The sequence below is a fragment of the Condylura cristata genome, unplaced genomic scaffold, assembly GCF_000260355.1.
Source record: "Condylura cristata isolate star-nosed mole 26May11 unplaced genomic scaffold, ConCri1.0 scaffold00004, whole genome shotgun sequence".
Taxonomy (NCBI): Eukaryota; Metazoa; Chordata; class Mammalia; order Eulipotyphla; family Talpidae; genus Condylura; species Condylura cristata.
Genome location: NW_004567105.1, coordinates 2,107,612 through 2,122,298, shown reverse-complemented (window position 1 = coordinate 2,122,298; position 14,687 = coordinate 2,107,612). Strand labels below are relative to the sequence as shown.

General features: G+C 55.4%; 1 protein-coding gene across 3 annotated transcripts in view; it reads right to left on the bottom strand.

Moving 5' to 3' along the window:
- TCF20 (transcription factor 20 (AR1)) overlaps positions 1–14,687 on the bottom strand; it is a 69,093-nt gene that overhangs the window by 26,453 nt on the left and 27,953 nt on the right. For all 3 annotated transcript variants that reach the window (XM_004675621.2, XM_012720464.1, XM_012720463.1), the window contains exon 2: positions 3,705–9,368. In XM_004675621.2, the coding sequence (XP_004675678.2) occupies positions 3,705–9,368 (5,664 nt within the window). The remainder of the gene's footprint in view (positions 1–3,704; positions 9,369–14,687) is intronic.

Genomic DNA, 14,687 nt, shown 5'->3' with positions numbered 1-14,687 from the left:
AAAAAAAAAAAAGAAGCCTTAAACACAATCTTCAATGTACTGACCCATCCACACAAATTAACCAGTTTCACCAGCTACTGTGGGTCTAATAAAAGAGCCCCCCCGGGGAGGCGGGCGTTGGCGGATCGTGTGCGGTCGGCATGGGTGGTGGGGAGGCCAAGACCACAGGCAGGCCAGCTCTTCCCCATGGCGGGCAAAGCCGGGTGTGGGGCTCCCAGACACCTGCGCAAGCCTGAGCCTTCACATTCCCAAAGGTGTCAAAGGTGACCTGTCACTCCCTCCAGAGAGAGGTCACCGTGGAGCCTCACAGCTAAGGCCACTGAGGTAAAAAGGCAGTGGTCAGACAAACCAAAGAAGTGCAGCAGAAACAGAGGGCAGAGGGCCCCCCACTCAGTGTGTGTGCGTGAATGCTCCAGCGCCGCGGCACTCAGAGGAGCAGGGGCTCCAGGCCTTCGCGTTACACTGTTTGATCACGCCTATCAGACACCGCGTCAGACACCCGACAGACACACAGGCCAAAATGCGTCTTTAATGAGATGCCCGCGCCTCGTGGCCTCGCGCCAGGGCAGAGCACACACCCACCAGCAAGCCGCCGGGGGCATCTGCTGCGGCCCAAGATGACCCAGACTCAGCATGACCCTGACAAACTGGAGCACCAGCTATTAAAGTAAATAAAAGAAGGCAAGTTTGTGTGACTTAGATGTTTCTTAAGTACATTTAGAAGAGAAGTAAAAGCCAGGCAGGTGAAACAAGATTTTGCAGCAACAGCGGAACAACAACCAGCCCCCAGAACCAAGAAGCATGGCCTTTCTGCAGAAAAGTTGTTAGGAAGGAGGTGACACTTGTGGCCCCACACTGCCTGGGAGCTGCTGCTCAGCCTCGGAGGAGCGCCTGTCATACCTCACTCTGTTAGCCCAGGAAGGGAGCAGAACTCAAAAGGCAAGCATGGTTTCCACTGAAAGCACACCCGTAAGTCGAGCCATCACTAAGTCAGGGACGGTCTGCACCATGAAGTGATCTTACAGGTACAGTGCGAAACGCATCTAAAGACCAGCCAACTGTATTCTGAAACCTGTTATTAAAGGAGTCGGTGGAATCGCAGCCCGTATGAAGCTCCTGTAAACCCAAATATCCACATTTAGAACCTCTACTGGAGAGAGGCGGCAGAGGGACAAAACTGCCTGCTTTTTAAACCTTTCACTGGTGAAGGAAGCATTCCAGTTTTTCTGTCCTTTTGAACATGACTAAGTTGAGCTCCTTTTAAAACAGTTGGGGCTTTAAATAGTGTTAAAAAAACAAAACTACACTCAATGTTCTCCACCTAAAGTACTCCATTTTAGCCATTTAGTTGGGGAAAACTCTGGGGGATGGGTTAAAGAAAGACCGATTTATCATACTGTGTATTTGTTCCAATTATAACATTCCAGATTTTATTTTGGGGTAGAGCTGACAAGCAGTAGACCACATTGTCACTTTCTGAAGACGCGCATTCCTGATGAGTTGAAAAGGCAGCCCCGCTGTTCACTAGCACTGGAGAAAAAGGAGGGAGCTGTGCACAGGGGATTCTATTTCTATAAACTAGATTTGGATCAAGACACAAGCTCTAGGATCTGTTGGGCAGCACCGACCCTGGTTGCTTGTTACCAACCACCATTTCAGAATGTTTGAAAGTTCACACATCCCTACGTGGAAACACTGCAAACTGACAGGGCACACACCAAACGCAATGAGCTAATGCCCAACCCACCGAGAACCCTACTTTCGGAGAAAAGTTGGGGAGCGGATCATCCATGGGGCTGAGGTGGTGACTAACGGGTTACTGAGTGATTGGAACTACTTAAAGAATTTTGTAGTTTAAGGTCTTTAGTGTTTTGTCCCTTTAGAAATTGCATTGTAATTGTCATTGAGCAAAGAGACCTCAGACTTGGTCTGGGAATGGTGTTGATAAAGGAGAAAGGGAAGGAGAAAAAAGATACCGGGGGGGGGGGGGGGCGCTGTCTTAGAGGGAAGAGAAAGTTCCTTGTGTGGCTGAATCAGAATATTTCTATTTTTAAAAAATGTTTCACATTAATGTTTTCACATTATATTATATGTAGCTCATGAGTACTTTCTTCTGCTAGATATTGTTCAAATTCTGGGGGAAATGCAATAGTATTTAGTGCTTTAGAGGGAGGGAGAGAACAGGCTAAAGTGTTCAAGAATACTGTTATCATGACTGATTCATGAGGACGTGATGAATGGGAAAGTAGACAACACCCAAGAAATGTTCAAATTCTGGAAGCTGAAATGGAATAGACAGTGATTCAGCCAACTGAAAGGAGACAGAGGAATGAGTGCAGTGGAGGGCCATCAGGAAGCACCTGAGGCATGGAGCGGGAACGCACAGGGGCTACGTGTGCGCGTCAGGGTGGGGAGAGGTGGGGAGGCAGAGGCAGAGACCAAGGTGAAAGCTCCACATTTTTAAGGCATTACACCCCTAACTCAACCCAATTCAATCAGGTAACTTCCTCCCTTCAGACATTCAGAAAAGAGCGAGATCTTGAACTATCAGAAGTAAAGGTAAGTAGAAGGTTAGACAGTAATCTCAAAGAAAGCTGGAGAAATAAGACAGAGGTGGAACACAGAACTGAACGGAAAATATAAAGCCACAGGATCGATCCAGGAGGTAGAATACCTGAACTGGAATTCCAAGAGAAAACAGAGAGAGAAAGTATCAAAGAAGAAACGACACGCGATAGACTTCCTGAACTGAGAGGCAGGAGTTTACAGATGGCAAGAGCTCAGCGTGGCTAGCTCCGTGAAGGGGGAGGCCTCACCACCGGGCCTACCCTTTTGAGATTTCAGAACCCTAGAGAGAATGAGAAGACCCTCAAATCTTCCATGAGAGACAGAACACATGCTAAGGACTGAAAATGAGAACAGTTGCAGTTCTCTCTAATGTAACACTGGAAGGTAGAGGACAAGTGAGAAGTAACGACTCCAAGACAGTGAGAGAAAATTCTTTCAGGTCTAGAATCCTGAGCCCGACATAGTACTCGACTAAGCATGTTCAGATATACAAGATCTCACCCTGTTTACCTCCCCTGTAACCTCAACTCCCGAAATGACTAAGGATGATACATTCCATTAAATGAGGGCCCATATGAAGAAAGGGGACGGCTGATGGGATTCAGGAGAAAAGGATTCAATAGAGGAAGTAGATGAAGATGATGAATGCCCTAGGTGACAGTTATAAATATTTGTAAATTTATCAAGAAAGAAATACCCTGGTTGGTTAAGTCTGGATTAGAAAGACATGGTCCAAGAAAATAAAAACGTGAACTTGTAATTCTACAGATGCGAAGTTTCAGAAGAAATGCAACCTAGTGTACACTTCACTTCATGAATACTACAAGCAGTACATGCCGGGAAGCAAAAGGATCACTACGTAACACGAATAGCAGCAAAAGCCTACTGTTTAGTTCGAGGAAACTGGCAGAGGAATGAGGAATCAGGTCTACCTGGGTGGGGGGTGGAACAGGGACCTGTCTTCATGCCATCTAGCGCCCACATGAAACATTTGTCTGTCCGTCATCCGGGTCTAGAGGCCTCAGCGTGTGACAGTTACAAATAAAAAGCAAGGCTAAAAATAACCGAAGGCGAAGAAATGGACTCAAAATGAAGTAGCTAAGAGAATAAGCTGGTAAGGGGTTTCTCGTACTTACCATCTCTCTGGCTATTTCCAGCGCTTCCTGCAGGCCGTAGAGCCTGCCACAGACCAGGTAGATTCCATTGGCCCAGAGAATACAACCCTCATGGACCCAAAATTCATTGCTGTCAAGAGGTAGTTCAGGAATTTGTAACTCCAGCTCAGGGCCACCTTCTGAAGTGGTGGGCACGGAGGGCTTTGAGTCCAAAGCAGTCTTTTCGCTGTTTCCCTCAGCAGTGGCCTTTTTACAAGGGAGCCCCCTGGCCAGGGACCGAGGGCCTCCACCACAGTCTTCTGAGCGGTGTCGCCGCTTAAACCTGGGGTGGGCAGCCAGGCTCCGCTGCTCCTTCTGCTGCTGCTGCTCTTCCTCCTCCTCAGTGTCCGTCTTGGAGCCATTCGAAGTGCTTTTGTGCCGGACCTTCACTTTGCTCTGCATCTCCGTGGCCCTCTTAGGAGGCGGGTTCTTCGGGAGAGTGGCTGCATAATCTTGGGGATAAAAGGGTCCAAAGAGGTCGCCCATGTTCCGGTAACTGGCCCACTTGCCACACAGACAGCAGACCAGGTGCCCCATCACAGAGGACTCTGTTACCACAGGTCCCTGCAGCATAAAGGATGAGGCTGGGAGCGCCTTGCTTTCAGTGCTGCTGGGCGGAGGGGTCAGCGACCTCTGACCCTTCCGACCCCTCACCAATTTGGTCTGTTCCTCTTCTTCAGCGTTGATGATTGTACAAACAGCTCCGAGTTCACACTTATTTACTACGTGGATATAAGGGAAAAAAGACTTGTTCTTGGCGTCAGTTTTATCCAGCGGCTGGGTAGCATACTTCAGCTTGATCTCGGGTTCCTGGGGTTCTACAATGGGGACGGCTTGCTTGGTTTTCCGCTTCCTGGGCTGTGCCCCTGGCTTCCTTCTTTCCCTCCTCTGCCTCTGCTTTTTTGGCTTTGGCTCTCCATCTGCAGAACCTTCTGGAATCTGAGGGGGCTGAGGAGGGGGCGGCGGTGGCTGCTGTTGTTTCTTTTGCTTATTCACACTACCAATAGGTCTCCCCTTCTTCTTTCCTGATGGGAAATATCCCTTTGGGGGGAAGCCCTCTTGTTTGGGGGAAATTGTCACGGTGTCGTTCTCTTTTTCTTCAGCTTTGGGGTTGGCCTCCGTGGCCAGGACGCCCACAGGAGGTACATTCTTTGAGTCAGGAAAGATTAAAGGTGCTGCCCCACCCAGGGAACCATCTGGTCTCCCTTGGTTACCCCCAGGCTTCTGTGAGGTTGCGGGTGTCATGGCACCAGGGGGTTCCTTCCCAGCAGTAACTGCTTCCGAGTGCGCCTCGGTCTTGACCTTGTCGTCCCCGCTGCTGCGCCACTCCTCGGTGGACCTGGCGAGGGGCTTCTCCACGTTCATCTCCTGGTTTGCTGCACCAGCCAGGTCCGAGGCCACCTCGCCCTTTCTCTTCTCTATGTCCACATCCTGGGCCCCGACGTTCCCACCTTCGGGAGGGCCGCTCTTCAGAGACAGAATGTCGTCGAGCGTGACCGCGTCCCCGCCGGCCTCCGCGCTGTTGGCGCAGGCACTCCTCCTGATGTTTGGAGACGTGATCTTCTGCACGATCGCTTCCAACTTGAGGCCCCGTCCTTTCCGGGGCGGCAGTATTTTGGTCTTAGCAGGACTTGCGAGGGTAACGGCAGGGCAGCTTCTGCTGTCTGGACTCGGGAGGTCCTTGGCAGACTCTCTCTTGGGGGCAGATTTCACATCCTGGCTGTGGGCGAGGTGGGCATAGGAATTGAACGCCTTGTCAGCGCTCTCTTTCGAAGGGTGAAGGAGACGCCCTTTATCTTCAGTGTTGCTGTTCTTCACCTCCTGTGACTGTCTCTTACTGGGGATGGGAGAGATGAAAGACCGTACACGCCGCCGCATGATTAGGGGGTTCTGAGAGGAATGGTCCTCTTGACCTGGCAGCCTCAGCATGACATTACTGGGTTTGGAGGCTTGTGAAGACTCGGCCAGTCCATGTCCATCAGCCTCGTGGGGGGGCCCGTACCTCTTCTGATTGGACATTCCTACAGGCCCACCGCTTTTGGCTGGAGATGTCTGCCGAGAAAGGTCCCAGCAGGATTCCTGCTGCAGCTTCTGGGAGCCGTGCTTCAGCTCCAGGCCTTTGCTGGAGAGACCATCGCTGGACATGAGGCAGCGGCCGCCTTCCTGGCCACTGGGGTCATGGTACGTGCCCATCGGCGGCCCGTACATCATCCCATCCTTGTCATTTTTCAGAGGGCTCCGCACTCTGTCCAGAAACTGCTGCTGCCTGGGGCTCTTCCGCGGCCCCTCCTGCCGGTGCTGCGCCGCGGCAATCACCCCCTGCGCAGAGCTGCTGCTCCAGTCTTTATATTCCTCCTGCTGCTGCTGGTACATCTGTCTCTTGTAGTGGAGCTGGGAGTTCAAGCCTGCACCGGGGTCGCCGTAAGCATGAGCCCGAGTGTTGGCGTGATAGGCCAGGCTTTCTGAGTTGGGAGAAAAGGGGGCGTGCAAGGCGCTCCTGTTGGCCCTCTCTGAAAAGGTCATGTGCGGGTTCACGTGGTGAGGGTCTCCTCCTGGGCCTCTGCTCCGCCCAGGAGACATCTTCAGTTTCTCTGAGAAGTCGTGGTACTGAGAGGGGGACCGGCCTCTCATGCCCTCCCGACCGCCGACTCTGCCAGGGATGCGCCGCACGGGGGTGGGCCGGCTGTCCTGTGGGCCACAGTCTGAGAGGGCCTCGTGGGCCGCCGCCCCGGGGCTGGCATTGCTGCGGAAAGATTCATGCTTGATGCTGGCAGGGTGGCAGTGGTCTCCAGACTTCTTATTGTTGAAACTGGCCTGGGATTTGGATGGCTCGAAGTCCTCCTCCTTTATCTGCCCACTCTGGGACTTCAGTTTGGTTTCCATGGACACCAACCCACCTGGAAGAATGACCGACTGACTTAGACTTGGATTAAGACGTTCATTCCTTCCGATTCTGGCGTCAGCACCCATGTGTCCCAGCGAGTGAGGCCCCGGGTCTCTGACAATCTGCCTCAGTGGAGAAATATCGCAGATCACTGACCTCCTTTCAGAGAGGGACCCCCCAGGCTCGTGGGCTGATGACTGAGGCTCTGTTTCAAACTTTCTGGGAATTGGATAGTCGGCCAAACTGATCTGTTTCATTTCAGCCACTGTGCTGCTGGATTTCCTTTCCCAGGGGCCCCAGTGGGGGTTTTCCAGTAGGGATCCGATGCTTTTGTTCAAAAGGCCCCTGCCAGCTAACTCGTTGGCTTGACTGACTAGGACATTGGGCCGTGAGGCCCCCTCCAGACCCCCAGCCACACCGTGGTGCTCCTGGGTGCTCCTGGAGTACCTCCGGTCGGGGTGGTGGTGGTAGCCCTGCAGCACCTCCTGGAGGAGGCTGGGGAACTTCTCATTTCTACCCTTCCGCTCCCCATGGGAAGTGAAGTCCCCCTTATCTTGCCCTGCAGGATACTGAGGAAAGCCACCAACATTTCGCGCCACGGCTGCCCCCAAGCCGTCTCGGTGGCTGTAGCGCAGGCTCCCGGGGGACTTGCTCTGCTCAGTTCTGCCCATAAAACCAGGGCCAGGGGCGGGGTGCCCGCTCTGGCTGCCTTCGCCATTGTGACTGGAGCTGCTGTCTCCGTTTTTGTTTCCTTTGCCGCCGCCCCCTGAAGGCTCTGGCTGAGGGAGGGGCGCGTGGCCACTCTCCTTTGTCCCGCCGGCGCTGGGCGGCCTCGAAGGGGCTGCAGGGTCTTCTTCCTGGGAGCCTTTCTCCTGCCCACCAGACTTTTCCACCCGACCAGTCATGGCTTCCCGGGAGACAATCACCCCTACTGTCTTCTCATTGACTTTAGGGTTGCCCTCGGATGACAAGGCCACGTCCTTAGCACCTGGCGAGGCGGCCTCGTCTCTGGCTGCAGGGCTGGCGCTGAGCCTGGGGGCTTCGTTCTGAGCACCCTGTGCAGGGGAGGAGCCAGCCTTCTCAGAGGCGCCCCCCTTGCAGGTGGTGTCAGAGCTGGTGCTTTGACCACTCAGCTGCCTCACTCTCTCGGCCTGGTCCTCGGAGCTGCTGGAGCAGCCTCCATCCAGCGACTCTGCCAGTGGCGACTTAAGCTGTTCCTCAGGCTGTGAGGAGCCCTCAGAGTTTGTGCAGCTGTCTGCTTTCTTGGAGGATGAGGAGGGCCTCTTGGAGGTCTTCTTCTGAGGGGTCAGAGCGTCGGAGAGCAGCATATGCTGGACAGTGTTGGGGAGATTGGCCACCTGAGTACTCAGGGCACTCAGACTGCTCAACCCAGGGTCTGTCAGGCGCTTCTCGGGCACCCCTTCCAGTCCAAACCCTTTGAAGCCTGAAGCATGAGAATTGGGACTGGGCATCAGCGAGGGGGTTGGGCTGAGCTGAGGCATCAGCTGTAAAATCCTGTTTCTGGAACCCATGGGCACACTGCCTTGCCCGCACTGGAGGTTCTCCCCACTCTGCATAAGTGGCGACGGGGTGGAGCTGCAGCTCGGAGACTGAACCACAGAGGCAGCCGGGGAGGGGTTGGAGATGGGGCTGAAGTTCTGGTGGAACTGCATGGGGGAGCGCACAGGCGCCTCGGGCTGGCTGTACTGCCCCACCTGGCTCTGCAGGGGCAGCTTGGGGGCAGCACTGGGGTACTGCATCGTGTGCTGGGGGGGCTGTGGCTGCGGGGGCTGCTGCCCTCCCTGCTGGGTCCCTTGTGGAATCTTCGTCTGTTCAAAATTTTTCATGGATTGAGGCTGATAGCTGTAATTTGATTGTGTTCCATAAGCCTGTGCGTTAGAACCCACATTATGGCCTTCGTACTGGGACCCAGCATTCACGCTGTAGCTGCCGTCATAGCTCTGGCCCGACTGGCTGAACCGCTGTGGTGAGGGGAAGGAGGAGGAGGAGGCGGCGGCGGCGGCAGCAGAAGACTGGTAGTGCTGGCCAAACTGGCCCACTCGTAACTGGTAACCGGAAGCCGAGGATGGCAGGGTTGAGGGCCGTTGCATTGACTGCAGGTGGGACGAGCTGGACCCTGGCTGGCCGGTGCTCTGTGGCAGGGGCTGGTGGGACTGGTAGAGCTGCTGCCTCAGCTGCTGTGCTTGCTGCTGCTGGCTGGAAGGCTGCTGCTGGAACTGCGAGCTCCCTGGGGAGAAAGGCCCTGTGTAGTCCTGCGGGTAGTGTGACACGCCCCCCAGGGCGGAGTGCTGCGCCTGAAATTGGCCCACGTGCCCCTCGTTCCCGTACTGATTGCCGAAGCTGCTCCCCTGGGGGGGTCCATAGCTCTGCACAGGCCCAGAAGGCCTCCTCTGAGGCGGCTGAGGGGTTCCTGTCGCCACGGGGTCTTTGTTGCTCGCCATGTAGTAGAAGTCCCCGGCCTCTTTCCGGAAACCCTGGTAGCCCTGATGGCCAGAGGTCTCGCTAGCCATGGCCGCTGCAGCAGCTGCTGTGCCTCGTCGACCCCCACCACTGCTGCTGCTGCTGCTGCCACCTGCACCCCCAAAATTCTGGAACATCTGGGCCTGGCGAGGGCTGAACTCCTCTATCCGGGATGAGCCGTGTACCTCCTGCGGGTAGCTCTGCTGGGCTCCGTGGCAGCTGCTCTGCTCCCGGAAGGACTGCATACTGCTCAGCAGCACAGCAGCAGGCCAGCAGCCCTCCTGGAAACCAAGAGAGGAAGGAAAATTAGACACGCGTCCCTGCAGCACAAACAACGTCAAGCCCAGGGGCTGGAAAGGGCACTGTGGCTCAGATGCCCAGACGAAGCTGACTGCTGTCTCCTCGCCTTTTATTTCTGACCCACTTCCAAGACTGCAAAGCAGAGAGATGGCCTGAAGAGCGAGGCAGGCGTCTGCGGTAATATGACAAATACTCTGGGCAAATACAGGCGCAGAACCTCATTACTAGATAAGCAAGTCCCCAAATTCATTTGGGTTAAAATGTGGGGCTCTGTTATTACTGTCAATAAGAAAGCAGCCATTTAAAATGTCCCCTAGTTGTGGCAGTGGAGAAAGAAATGCCTTCCAGGCCGTGGTGGTCACATGTGCCCCTCCTGCCGGGCACTGACCTGGCCCGGGACCAAGTAACCCCAACACCCGGCGCGCATGGTGGAGGATGGCTGTACTCGCCACCCCAGGGGTGGGCTCCACTAGCTGGGTGGCCACAGACTGGGGTGGCCCCCTGTGGTCCCGACTGCATCACAGCACCCACCCAGCCTTTCACCTTGATTCCCAGGCACAGAAGTGGCGGCGCAAGTCAGAATGCAGCGGCTGCTCTTCAGCTGCTCACTGGTGCCATGTTCGGCACCCCAACCCGCAAGGCTTTTATTTGCCAGTCTGATATTCACACAGTTGTTACTGGCCTTCGCTGGAAAAGGGCACAGAAATGGTCACACAGAGGGCAGCCAAGGAGATGATCTGGAGGGCAGCGAGGCTCTGCGGGTTGGCACCCGTGCCCCACCTGTGCTAAGGTCCTTAGCACAGAGCTCGAGGCTCCTTAAACGATGAATAGCTGGCTTTTCCCACTGTGCCTCCGGCTCTGGCCGGTCCCCTTCTCAGAGTCAGCTGTGAATACAAGGCCCAACTACATCCAAAGACGTCAGAATCAAACACTTTTAAAAGAAGCCAGGAACACAGGACTAGCGGAGGAATGGCCAACTGACAAAGGTTTCCCACCACAGTTTATGAAAGCAGTTTCTCGGTCCCCTTGTGAGAGGCTGAAATGGGAGCGCTGTTTCAGAGGCCCTTGAAGAGGGAAGTTGGGGCTCCTTGTCCTGGGGTGGCTCCCAGCAAGAGAAGCTGGGCTGGGAGGTGGCACCCCCTTGGCATAACCTGACCCCCCCACACCTGCTCTCGTCGCCTGTCCCTGGCTTCCAGGTGACCAGTGCCATTTTTACAGAGGAATGGCATTCTCCCGCGATGCTCTCTAGGGCCACATGGCTCACCCCTTCCTGCCTTGCTTCGCTCTCTGGGCAGATGTCCCCTATGGCAAGTAATTCTGCCAGAGCACAAATCTGGCTCGCTCCGCACCTCCGCTGGGCTCCCCCATGCTCCCTCGCACTTTGCTTCCTCCTCAGCTCTCGTTCCCAACAGACAGACAAGCTACCCAGTGCCACTGTCTCCCTGCTATGCTCAGCTCCCTGCGGGCCAGAGCCCGCCCCTTGCTGGTGGGTCTCGCGTCACAGAAGTGCTAAGGACAAGACAGCAGACATTCTGGGAATCGTAAGTGGTACAAGAACTAGGCCTTTGAGAAGTAGGCTAGACGCATTCAGGGGTGGGGGCATGGTGCAGGGATGACGAGCCATGGAAGAGGAAACTGTATGAATGACCCCACAGTAGCGCTGGAAGATGCGCAAGGTCTGCCTGTAAGATTCTGCAGGACCAGCCCCAAGGGGGAACGGCCCCATGGAGTTTGCTTGAGAGCATGAGGAGACTTCCGGGAGGCAGCACGGCCACTGCTGAAGAAGGTTAACTCCAAACCCAAAGACCCATTTCTTCTAGAAATAGCTTATTTGAAGACACAGCCTGCCACTGTGATGTGAAGTTTGATTACAAGTCCCCTGACGCAGCCTCCTACCCATCTGAGTGCCTGCAGGAAAGCTTCTCATGCCCTAAAATGCCCCTGGGCAGCCTGCTGGTCTCTGTGCTCCATGGGCCTGCAGGTTCAGTACCCACGAGGCTATGCCCCACCCTTGAGTGAGCCAGTTTCATGGTGCCCCAGGCAGCACCCCAGGGCCTGCGAGCAGGTGGCAGCACCTGCCCATCAGAGGCCACCTCCAGGGTGGAGGCCTCCACAATGCTGTGAGGCATGCCCCTTCACTCCTCATTATCTCCAGGACTGTCAAGAACGCTCACAGCGTGTTCCCTGTGTGTGGTAGCTGCCCTGGCTCTCAAAGCCAGCAGCTTCTCTGCCTGATAAAAGGTGGCGGAACAAAAAAGATGGAAGGAAGCTGGCAGTTTAATGAAAAGCTTCCTCAAGTGACAAATCTCCATAAATAAACACTTCACGTGTTATTTCATTAGTTCTTCTTAAGTGGAACCAGCCTTAGAAAATCGGGGCTGTAAACACGTGTTACCCGAACCAGAGCTACTAAACACTAAAGGCCACTTTACACTTAACTTCAGCACTTCTGGTTTCAGACCCGAACCTCACTTCTGAGAGGGAAACAGGTGGGGGGAGGTAATTTTCTGCAGATCTGCTGGCAGCCCTCCCTGGGGAGCCCCTGGCCTACAACAGGGCCTTCTCTTTCCTAAAGCTAGAGTTCTAGTTAATGGACCAAAAGAAAAAAACAGAACCAGGCCCAATGCCTCCTAAAGGGAGCCAGTAAATGTGATTACCAGAAAGTGGGTACAAATCCTGTTTTTTTCAAGGTCCGAGTGTGAAACAATTTGGAAAATCAAGTCTGCAAGCAACAAAATGCAGACCCGGAGCCCTTAGCACCCAGGATAAGAGGAAGAACCCCCAACAACGCCCCAGCCCATGAAAGAATAAGAAGCACCGTGTGAGGGCTTTAGAGCACCGTGATTAATGAGAGTCCAGATGGTCCTGTCTGGGTGAGGGGACTGGAGAAAAGGGGACGCACGGGAGGAAGCACGCGGCGGGCTGGAGGTGCTAGAAGCACGCGGGTCCAGACGGCCACCGCTCCTCGCCCGCGGCTGCCACTAGCCCAGGGCCGGCCGTGGCTTCCTGTTCCTTCCTCCTGGTGTTCCCACTCCCCAGCCCCGTCTCTTCTTCAAAAAGCCCTCCCAACTGTCTTCAAGATAGTGTCCTCTCATCTTTCCAAGTCGCTGCCTCCTCTTTCACTCAGTCTGACCACCGGCGTTCTGCTCACTCTCCTGCCTTGCCCAGAAAAAAATACTTTCATCCTCAAGCCACTACCTTCAGTTATGCCCCGCTGGGTGGGTGCGTGGCCTGGCCAGCCTCACTCCAACCCACCGAGGCCCTGGGAGGTGGCACCACGGGGCTGTCAAGAGGCTGCACTGACCTTTGGCTTCTGGCCCAGTGTGGCTGGGAAGGGGCCAGGGGGGAGGGAGGCATTCACTTTCCCGGCGTGTCCTTGCTGTCACTGAGGCTGCTGGCCTCCCACCAGTGGCCAGGCTCCAGCGGGCTGCCCCTTCCCCAGGCTGCTTCCCTGCGCCTCCAGGCTCATGTGGGCTCCTGCTCCGCTGGCTGGGGAGACTCCGCCCTCTTACCATGGAGGCTTGGAGCCCAGAGCCCAGTTCAGTGGCTAACTCAGCACCATGAGCACCCTCTTTCTAAAAATCGCATGCTGGGAGCTACACTTCTGGAACCCCCTTTCCAGCAGGGTTCTCAGTTTAAGTTTGCAAAGAGAAGCATAAGAGCCACTGGGAAGACAGGCAGAGCCGAGCGTCTGCAGCCAGACCTGCAGCGGCCTCCTGAGAGCCCTCACTGTGCTTCAGAGCAAGAGGGCAAGGAGCCCCAAGTAGCCAGCCCTGCTGCGGCAGGGAGGCCCTTCACACCTCAACAGGGACTCCCTTTTCCTGAGCGAGTCTGAACGACAGACCTCACTGCTGCTCCTCCAGCCCAGCCGAGTGGGCCATCTGTTCCCACCAGGTCCTACTTCATAGGGCTCTTCCCTGGTTCCTGGGGTTTCAGATGGCACGAGAACCTTCTCAGACAAGATGGCAGCCAGAGGGCTAGGCTAAGCTCTCTCACCAAACATCTGCCATGCACAGCCACATGGCGGGGAGACTGTGGGTGGCTGGGATCCTCCTGCAGAGCCCCCCAGGCGGAGCAGGAGTAGTGGGCAGCATGGAGCAGGCAGATATGTTGGCATCCGGGCACCAGACGAGGCCCTGGGCCTCTGCAGGGAGACACCGCAGCTGCTGCTATGTGACAGGCTCTGGGGAGTATCAGTGTGACTGGGGTCATTTCTGCAAGCAGTACTGACTACATAAAGGCAAGAACACTTTCTCCAGGCAGTCCCTGACTCATTTTCAGCAACAAAAATGTTCTTTCCTCAGAACAGACCCAATTCACAGCCTCAGGGAAAACCACAACCGTGCAGGAGGCTTCAGAAAGACCCAAGTTCTCTCTCCCACTCCTGTACCGAGGAGGCTGCTGAATGCCGCCACTTTACTCCTGCATCCGCCCTTTACCCTCCAGCCCGCCACTGCTGCTGCCATCTGTCTGGGGCCAGAGACCAGCTCCAGAAGTTCTCTCCAGCACCGACCACTCCAGAGCTTTTCTTCAGCTGCTGCCCGCCAGTGCACTAGCCCCCAAGGCTGCCCCGTTGCTCCCTGCCAGCTCTGTCTCTGAGGAGCCCCAGCCTGCACTCCCTCCCCCATGCCGCATCTCTGGCACTCAGAGTGTGAGCCCACAGCCCCCCTTACAGCAGAGAACTTGGGGCTCCGCTCTGCTCAGTAAACACAGCGCAGGAGGTATGCTGGCCTTTGAGCAGGACGGTGTACACCACTGACTATGTACTGCAAGCGGGAAACACCCAGACAGCAAGTGCCCAAAGTCACTCACTCCTGCAGGATAGTGGAGCTGATAGTCGACACCTCAAATGCCCGATTCTGAAGCCCTCATTCCTTTTTGCTGCCACACCATTGGGCAAGGAGCCCCTAAATCCAGGTTTTGAAATTGCTGACACTTCTGCCAGACCCCAGTAACAGCAGGCCCCGCCCGCTCGCGCTACAGGTGCAGGCCCTTCATCCTCACCATCTACCACCCTCTAGTGTCAGTGCTCCTTCTTGTCAACGAGGCTCCAGAAGTCAAGCAAGACACCCATAGTAAACAGGGTGCTGCCCACCCACAGTCTGCACCCTGGCAGAAGCCCCCCCCACCCCCCAAACTAGCAGCAAGACTCGTGCTCGGCCAGTGTGTTAGACTTCTTGAAACTTTCTGGCTGGGCTGGAGGTCTGAGCCTGGCTCCTCCCACACTCTGCTACAAGTGCTTGAACCTGAGACCTAAGGAGATCAGACAAGCATGTGCTCCAGGGCTGGGCCTGGTACTT